Below are 9,799 nucleotides of genomic sequence, written 5' to 3'. Positions count from 1 at the left end.
TTGCATGATTCCAAGTTTCTATCCAACTCAAACTTGGGTGATGAGAATCTTTCCTTATTTGGCAAATTCTCGACACTACCACAAACGAAAGAATCAAATTCATATTGCTAATATAGAAACATACAAACATCAATTTTCACAAATGCCATTGCAAGGAGATATAATAATAAAAATTATAAATTTATAAAAATGCGGAAAAACTTTTCCTTACAATGCAATTCCAAATGAAAACTATGTTACTACATATTTCTAAGCAATCTATCACAACTCTTAAGTAGCAGCTAAAAAATCCGACCATCGAACCATACGACTGAAATTCATCTTCGCGACCAGATTCAATATACTCTTCCTTTAAGCTTCCTTCTCTTTGCTTCGATTCTACAAAACATCATGATGCAACCTAGTCACATCATGTATTAGAAATCAACAATTAGGAACTTAATAGAGTTGGATAGTAGACTTACCTGAAGCAGAGTCAAACTTTTCGATTCTACCTTTTCTCAGATCTTTTAGGTAGTCAGAGCAGCTTCGCAACCAATGCCCCTTCCCTTGGCAACAGAAACATGTGGATTCTTTGGGAATGGTACACGGGACAATCTCAGACTTAGCCTTTCTCTTTCCCTTGGAAAGAGAACTCTTTTCTGGAATTCCAATGTTTCCATTGTCAATGTCCATGGAAGTTTAGGGAGTAGATCTTCCAATCAAATTTGTTTTTCCAGTACGCCAAATCATTGTTGATTTAGCAACAACAAGCAAATAGGTAAGATCAATAAAGATCATGTCGTGATTTGTCACATAGTAGTCCTTAATGAACTCACTATATGACTCTGGAAGTGATTGAAGAACCCAGTCAACAGCCAACTTCCTTGAGACTTCGACACCCGATTATCCTAGCTTGTCAATATGTAACTTCATCTCTAAGACGTGAGCATATACAGACTTTCCTTCCTTCCAATAGGGCTTTGAGTGACCTAGAACTTGTAGGTTAAGGAGAATAATTGGAGGAGGTGGAGGAAGTGAAGTATGACTTCCACGATCCAACCGTGGGACATCATCTTCAAGAGGAATGCTTGTTCCAAAAGATTTGGGAAGACCATAGTTGTCTGAACTAGACATCTACAATGGGAGAAATTCAAGTTAGTTGATTTAAGTCCTTAATATAACACCCAAATGAAATATTAAGGCTAGGACCCAACACAATATTTACAATCTGAAAGAGGGATGACATGATCCAAATTGCAAAATATTTGAAGGTAGGTAAATGACGATGTACCAATTTCCATCACGAAATACGAAAAAGAATTTTAGGTTTTAAGTGAACTGAAATTCCTAGATTCTTTGAGGTTCATTGAAACTTTCAATGGCATGTTTAAATCTTGATTGTGTCCTTCAAGTTTGTGACTGGGATGCCGAGGATCACAAACAAGGTGTGAATAACCATGCAAATTAGCTTGGTACACCCAATGTTACAGCCACCTAATCAATGTCTGGTTAACCACACACGCTCCATTGATCTATTATTAACATCAAGCTACCCTTTTCCATGCATTGTCAGTCCAGATTAGTGTGCCGGTTAACCACACATGCTCCACTAACGACTTAACAAGGTGCAAAGTGCAATTTCATGGGTCAGCACCATATTCACATTTTCCTAAAGTAACTAAGTTTGGGAATTTATAAGAGTTTAGTTACTTTATATTTATCATTATACTTTTAATGAAGGGAGAATTAGAGTCGTATCCTACCCATTCGGCTAACGACCCTCCACCAGTCAACGAAGCGGTGGGTGAGAGTGGACACCCAATAAACTGCCATTTTATAGGCAGTAACCTTATACCCCCTTATAGATCGGCTTTGTGAATGAGGCCTACTAACGGTAAGAATGACTTTACTCTTATACATATATACATATTAAACCTATAATATTATAATATTATAAGCATTGAATTTTAAACTTTTAAAAATCTTGGATTTAGAACTAAATGTGTCAAAAGAAGACTCTACATTTACAAATTCCAAGAGGGAAAGTTTTGAACTTTTCAAAAAAATTTGGAATCTATAACATATGAGTTTAATATAGGCTTTAATGAAAAGACTCTTGAAAATCCATAACTTGAGGACAAGTTATGGAGTTCATAAAACTATTTATGGGAAAAAGACTCTTCAAGTACATAACCTGTGACTTTGATGATCCTTTTAAAAGAAAAACTTTTCATTTTCCATAACTTGAGGACAAGTTATGGAGTACATTAAAGGTCATAAAGATCATCAAATAAACTAACAAGCATGTCAAATAATGTCCATGATCTAGATTAAACTCATATGAACAAGATAATTCATATCAACCAAATTTCATGTAATTAGCATAATCATATAAACTAATACAAAACATGAAACTTTGACAATTATCTTATAAATTAGATAAGCATGATCATTACCACATCAAAAACTGGTTTATAAGTTCAAAAACATCTTAGGGTAATGATCCTAGTCCAATTCTAGCCAAAAACATCGAAAATCTGCATTCTAGAGCACAAACTCGTCGAGTGCAAGAACAAACTCGGCGAGTTGGTTAGATTTGTGCTTGGACTCAGCGAGTCCACTGTCCAAAACAACAGAAAATCGATTTTCCAAGCTTAAACAACAAGTAGCATCAAGTATAATTGAAAACAACCCTAGGATCTGATACCAGGGTTTTGAGCATTCTAACACTCCTATGGTGTACATGCAATCCTAGATGCTTTGGATCTATGTTTTCTCTATTATACATGCATACATTCAATATTCCAAAGCATCATCCTAACTAGCATATAATGGAGTATAAACAACATGAAATATAAGTTAGATGACATCCCTTTTAGTGTAGTTGAAAGCCTTGGACCTTTAAGAACTTAGTGCCCTAATTGTTGCACCTCAAATGGAATCACACAACACCACCAACAAATGGAGGAACTTGAGAATATGTCACTTGCACTCACAAAATCGGCTTGCGCTCTTGTGTTTCCACTAGTGCCTCCTTAGTGTCACTTAAGTGCCAATTTCATGAGCTAGAGGGGTTCTTATATAGTGTGGCAAACTAGGGTTACACCATGTAAACCCTAATAACTTTCCATATCCCTTATGCTCCATGGGTTAAAAGCTCCCTGGATCATCCATAGGTCACCACATGGGTTTAGCCCAACATAAGGAACTATGGATCACAAGCCCACATTATAAGAATGAATGATTTACATAATCAATCACCATATATTTAATTAGTCTCTTTTGATCACAAAATTAATTTCAAACTAATTCTTGATCAATAATGATTAAATAATATGATTTCATATTAATATATTTGAACTTATAATATATTAATAAAACATAAATAACCTCTTCTCAGTTATCTATCCTTCAGATTGTTCTGGTGCCATGCAACCCAAATGGACCATGCTACTCTCGGGTCAAGTACATACCAATAATAATTATGGGCTTAAATACTTAATCTAAAAAATATATGATTGTAAAGGGTCACACTAACAAAAACTTGATGCAAATATATTATTTATAAGAATTTGATTCTTGATAATTAAATATAATTCTTGTAATTAACTAGAAATTATTTATTTCATACAAATATTAATTTCAAATGTTAAGTATCAAGACATATCATAATATATCATAAGGTATGATTTATTATGTGATGTACATCTTTTTGGACCAAAATGGGTTTTTGTCTTATCTGGATTTATATGTTTTATAAGTTATATAAATTAGAAGAGTTTTTATAGAAAAACTAGCTTCTTCTTTTTATAAAATATTCAATGAGACCATAAAGAATAAAGAAGACTTGATTTTGATTAATTTATTCAACACACCATGCTCTTAGAAAGCATGACTAGTTGATCTGATAAAGTATGGGTTTAAAGTGTTAAGACCCATAAGATAAGGACTTAAAGTAAGGACTTAAAAGAACTAGTTTTCTCCCTTACTTCATAAGCCAAACCATGAAATTTACGACTTATCCTCTCCATATTCTCTTTAGTTTTGTCTCTTAAAGAGTTAAGATCAAAGCAAGAAGAAGCTGATACTTGCATCTCTCTTTAAGTCATTACTTGGGTTTTGACTTAAAGCTTAAGAGCTTTCTTATTATTACAAAACGAACTAGCATCCATTTCAAGTTGATAAATTGTTGGTGGATACTTCTAGAGCTTATTCTTTGGAGCTTAGAATCATCTTCATCAACTTCCTAATTGCCAAAAGGAATCAAAGTCTTCAAATGTTGTTTTACTTTCCTTTCAATGGTTGTTTTAATCTTTCTAAGTCTTGTAAAATGATCTTTTGATGGGAGTAAAACTAGTTTTATTTTGTTCAAAACTTAAATGTTTCGTTACTATGTTTATGTTTTTTAAACAATTTTTAAATAAAACCCTAACAATAAATGGTGTTCAAGGGCCCAGGTTGGCGAAAAAAGTGATAGATATTGTTGGTTGTTGTTTGTAGGGTATTTGAATGTGTAGGAACAATTTGATCTTTTATGTCTGGAATCCAAAAGCTATTTGATTGGGTGGTGTCTCAATCTTTTATATGGATTAAGGCTAGAAAGATCAATTATAGTCATGGTCGGTCCAGACGGTGGGCAACCCGGGTGACCGCCCAGGGCCCACGTCTCCAGGGGCCCAAAAATTTTGGGCTATGTAGTGTATATATATATAAAAAAAAATAATAATACCTAAACGATTTTTAGGGCTTAAAGTTGGTTCAAACTCAAACTAGCTCAAAAGATAAACAATTTGGCTTGCTTGTTATAATTAATTGTACGCATTTTTAGTGAAGAATAAATAATATTTTTTTGGGATATTTATGATATTTATCTTTAAGAGCATATGGTATGGGCAATTTGAAGTGGTGTTATAACAAGAAGCAACAAGATAAGGGGGTGGTGTTTAAGGTGTCATAACACCATGTTAAGATGTGAGAGAGACAGAGATAATTTGGCAGCCAATAGGTGATCACATTTCTTCTTGTCATAAAGACAACAAGAAGCACCACAACAAGATGCAACAAGGAGGGGGCGGTGTTTTTGATGTTATAACGGCGTTATGGGCTGCCAACTCAGCTACAACAAGAAGCAACACGACCCACACCATATGCTCTAAGGGGCCCTTTTTTTTCTTTTCGCCCCAGGCCCCATATACGTTTGGACCGGCCCTGATTATAATCTTAACTGTATCGAGTTATGGGTTAAAAATCCTATTTACACAGTAAGCAATATGTAATGGCTTGTTTTTTCTAGCTTCTTGTTAGAGTTGTTTTTATGAATATTAGGTTGTTATAAAAAAGGTATTTGACTTAGAGTTGATGACTTTAATTGATGGTTAGAGAGATAACACGCACATAAATTGACTTTAATCGATGGCTAGATAGATAATATACACATAAATCGACTTTAGTTGATGGCTAGATTGATAAATTACACATAAATTGACTTTAATTGATGTCTAGATGGATATATTTATAACATACACATAGATGGACTATAATAAAAACCATATTTTGTGTACACGTCTCCATCATTAATAAATGCATGAGAGCTAGCCCAACATGTCCAAAATTAATGATACCTAATTTTGTAATACATTGTGGTTGAAAAATCGTTTCGATCTATCGACATATAGTTCTATTTTGTTGACGAATATATTCGTGTCTTTTCTTTAGAAGCGTCGGTATTTACAAAAAATAAAAAATTAAAAACTAAAAAATAATAATAAATAGTTTAGCTTTCGTGCGTAATAATCCATCCAATTTATATTAATAATTTTAACTCAAAATTTTGAAATGTTTCTTATACACCATTGTTTGAATAGTTTTACGTTTATTAATTAGTAGTACTTCTTATAAATACAATGCCAAAACAATGAAATTCCAACGTAAAATATAAAAAATAAGCTACTTTTTACACCAACCATTTTCAAACAAAAACAATAAAAAGAAATAGAATTTTGTTGTTGCCTTTGTCTTGCATATATAACTCGATAACCCTAGCTAAGCATGTCAACTATGAATAGTCAACGTCTTCGATTATACTAAAAAAAAATTAACACAAAATCGACCTTCATTTCATGGTCAAAGAACATAGGTTAAAAAAACATCATGTGGAGATCCATTTGTTAACACAGAAAAAGTTGTGTTCTTTTGTCCTGACTAGGTTTTCTTCCTGGAGCCCAATTCCATCGTCCGAGGATTTTAAGGTGGTTGTCGGAAGTGAAATCTTTGCTGGGGGAATCCTGATGATGCTGCAGCACTATTTGCATACATTTGATGTGGAGATGGATTACTTCCTCCGCCGTGTGCGGTGCTGCTCGTAAACTGCATCTGCAACGATAAATATATTTCCGGCGTTATCATTACCGACAACTGTGTATGTGTGTGTGTGTGTGTGAGAGAGAGAGAGAGAGAGAGAGAGAGAGAGAGAGAGACGCACTTGATGATTAGTCAGTGAGTTGAAAGAAGTAGGGTTGAACGTATGAAGCATAGTCGGGTTAGCGGGTCGAATAAAATGCCCGTATCCACGCCCTTCACTGTAACCCATAAATGATCCGGGTGGAGATTGAAGGTGCGTCTGACTAAGTAGCTGGAATGTTTCAGTTTCATTGTACCCTTCTCTTCTCCCTCCATCAAACCAACCCGACCCGGATGCCTTTTAAATATATAATAAAAAAAGATGGTAAGGAAAAAGTAAACATGACTTAGCTGAAAAAAAAATTCTAATGTCTGTATAAATTACAACATACCGGAGGTCTACTAAATCCAAATTGTATGGAGTTAGATGGAATTTGGTGATAATCTCTAAATTCTATGTTCCTTGGCTTATTTGAGGTTGAACCACCTCCTAAGCTCAAATCAAGATTATGATCTGATGAAGTCTCGTTGATGATCTTATCGTTATTGTTCGTGCATTCTAAAAAAAAAAGATAATAATATATAAAGAGATAGATCACATATAGTTATTTGAAGCGTTTTACATAAAACGTTTATTTTCCTTTGATAATCTTAAAGAAAACCTTGTATTTATAATATATCATATGAAAATAAATATATTACCCGTGGAGTTGAGCTCGTTTTCATATGTACTGGAATCAAAATTTGTAACAGCATCCTTCCCGTTGCATTTAATTGCAGCTTTATCATAAGCCCTAGATAGCAACGACGAATATTAGCAGTCGAGCAGATGATTAGATTTTAACTGAAGTCCCTTGAAATATTAAAATTTGACAGTTTAAGTCCCTGAAGAAGACACACATTTACCTGGCAGCTTCAACTTCAGTGTCAAAAAGACCCAGATACACATACCTGTTTTAAAGAATAAAAAAAAAAACCAAATTTGTCGTATGACATTATTAATTGAACGAACCCAAAAATGGCAAAAAGAAAAATAGATCCAAAGCGCGTTGTTACTTGATTGTGTTATAGATAGTTCTACCCCTATAAGTAGCTTCCCCTTTCCAAAAAAAGAAAACAAGAACATTTCTCTTTTTTCTTTTCACGGAACTATGATAAATGATAATTAATCATTACGAGTGTTTATGAAGAAGACAGAATACCTACTTTTTGCCCAAGAATTGGCCCATTCGAGCTTCCCATCGGCCACATTTGTGCAATGTAACACCTCGGTATTTTGAACTGCCTCGAGGGAAACCAGTACTTTGTCTTCGAAGTACATGCACAAACTCTTCCTTTGTTAAATTGCTCGTCTGTTGTTACAAAAACAAAAAACGTATCATAGATCGAAACCAAAAACATAAATTAAATAAAAACAAAAAACAGCATGTGTAGTTGTGTACGTAGGTTTAGGAGACTATTTGTGTTTTGTTTTTGTTTGTCTTGAGAAAGAACAACAAATGAAAAGGTGTTTCAAGATAACGCTGCAAGAACACTATTCAAGATAAGGTGAAATCTAATTTACAAAGGGACTCTCTCTCTCTCTCTCTCTCTCTCTCTCTCTCTCGCAAACACACACTGAAAACACACACACCTGTTTTAGGTCGTCTTCATAATCTTGAAGAATGAAGTTTATGTCAGCCTCCACACCCCGAAACTTGATGGCTGCCCTATCATAAGCACTGCAGCCGTAGGGTTATCCTCCATGGCATTATTATATATATATTTTTTGTTCATATTTGATCAATTATTGATTAATAAAACGAAATTTAAGTTTGTTTTGTGCTAACCGTGCAGCTGCATGTGCTGTATCAAATCCACCTATGTTCCAGTAAAATAATAATAATCAATACAAAATATATGTAAAATCTTGGAAAGTTATAAGATGATTTAATTGAAATAGATAAAGAAATTATAGCATACCAAGATACACCTGTTTCCCACAATCCCTGAATCATGAAAAAAAAAAAAGTTTAATTAGTTCAAAAAAATTGTTCAGATAAAAGATTATAGATTTTGTTTCATTTGTAAACGAAGAAAATTGTATTGAAAATGGGGTTTATAAATAATAGAAAAGATGCATCGGGAACAGAAGAAATTAAGTAAATTATGGGTAAGTTGATGATGACAAAGTAAGTTAACCATATGTGTGATTCCCATCGGCCGGTTCGCCGGTAAAAGGTGACACCACGGTATTGAGAACTTCTAGACCGGGGTCCACGGCGGCTTTTCTTGAGTGGCTGAGGAACATCGGTGACCTTCCCGGAAAATCCATTGTTCCCACCGGCAACACCACCACTGAAACATGAAGGCTCCGATGACGGGTGGGAGAATTTAACCCCAAACCAGTTAGACGTAGGGTAAGTAGTGGGCAACGACGTCGTCTCTCTACCTGCTCCGACGAAGGTGGTAGACCCAACTTCAGAGTCGTCCAAAGGGAAGAACTGATGAGTGACCGGCGGATTGTAGTCCCAGGATGAGTTGTCGGCCATAGAGAACCCGAATAACCTGCTATCGCCGGTGGTTGTGAGTTTCTGTAAACCACCGGCGTCGGAATCCTCATCGACGTCGGACCCGTCGTCCTGATCGACAACTATGATCGATGAGCTGGAATTAGACACGGATCCTCCAACCCTTTTACCCTTGATATTATTATATTCCTCCTCCCCTACCACCGGCGCTGAAGAACACCCCTCACCTTCGTCTTCGTCTCTCCTTCTCCGATCGGGAGACCCGTTTAGATCCCACATTACTTCTCTTTTTCAAAGTCAATACCCAATAACCAAAACACTTGCAACGCTGAAACAACGTCCTTCTTCGAGTCTTATAATTTCTATCTAGCCATTTGATGATGAAATGCGAATTGTAAGATTGGTTAGTTTCCAGTTAAGATATATATATACAGGTATGCGTATAATCTTGAAGGGTAGGTAGATGTCTGTCTGTGGGTTGGGTAGGGTGGGGAGGGGGGGGGGGGGGGGGGGGGGGGGGGGGGGGTTTGAGGGATTTTTTTAGGCTGTGTTAGGTGGATCTTTTATCTGTAGAAAATTTATATGCACAGTATTGACGAGAGTACTTCCTCTAGCTCTTAGCCCAACGAGCATCTATCTCTCTCTCTCTCTAGCCTATTAGAAATCTACCTACTGTGTTTATGTACAGAGAGAGAGGGTGTGTGTGAGAGAGAGAAAACCCTCTCTTTCTTGCACAGCTCTCGGACGTTAATCAAATCGAAAACAGAAGGTAAAGTGGGGGTGCTATATTGGAACAACAATAATAGTATTAATTATTAAATATATAATATATAATAACAAGGGGGATAATGTTTTTACTATATGACATATATCATGCTTGAAATATGATAATGATTCCGAATTTTATG

General features: G+C 35.3%; 1 protein-coding gene across 1 annotated transcript; it reads right to left on the bottom strand.

Annotated features, from left to right (window-relative positions):
• Nucleotides 1-5,915: 5,915 nt before the first annotated feature.
• LOC111902736 (floral homeotic protein APETALA 2) lies at nucleotides 5,916-9,338 on the bottom strand. The gene is made up of 10 exons (XM_023898543.3): nucleotides 8,563-9,338; nucleotides 8,344-8,369; nucleotides 8,211-8,241; nucleotides 8,015-8,102; nucleotides 7,588-7,733; nucleotides 7,288-7,332; nucleotides 7,084-7,175; nucleotides 6,774-6,940; nucleotides 6,464-6,679; nucleotides 5,916-6,354 (listed from the first exon to the last, which is right to left on the bottom strand). The coding sequence occupies exons 1-10, from the start codon at nucleotides 9,168-9,170 to the stop codon at nucleotides 6,226-6,228; spliced, it is 1,548 nt and encodes a 515-aa protein (XP_023754311.1). The 5' UTR covers nucleotides 9,171-9,338; the 3' UTR covers nucleotides 5,916-6,225.
• Between the last annotated feature and the right edge of the window lie 461 nt (nucleotides 9,339-9,799).

This window comes from Lactuca sativa, chromosome 2 (assembly GCF_002870075.4).
Source record: "Lactuca sativa cultivar Salinas chromosome 2, Lsat_Salinas_v11, whole genome shotgun sequence".
Taxonomy (NCBI): domain Eukaryota; kingdom Viridiplantae; phylum Streptophyta; class Magnoliopsida; order Asterales; family Asteraceae; genus Lactuca; species Lactuca sativa.
The sequence above is the reverse complement of the archived record's forward strand: the minus strand, read 5'-3'. Positions and strand labels throughout refer to the sequence as shown.

Bases quoted from the DNA above. Each gene is read 5' to 3' on its own strand.
- LOC111902736 (XM_023898543.3), bottom strand. From the start codon at position 9,170: ATGTGGGATCTAAACGGGTCTCCCGATCGGAGAAGGAGAGACGAAGAC. The intron at 7,333-7,587 runs GTAGGTATTCTG...TCTTTAAAACAG, and splicing joins GGCCAATTCTTGGGCAAAAA to GTATGTGTATCTGGGTCTTT. The intron at 6,355-6,463 runs GTGCGTCTCTCT...TTATCGTTGCAG, and splicing joins ACTCACTGACTAATCATCAA to ATGCAGTTTACGAGCAGCAC.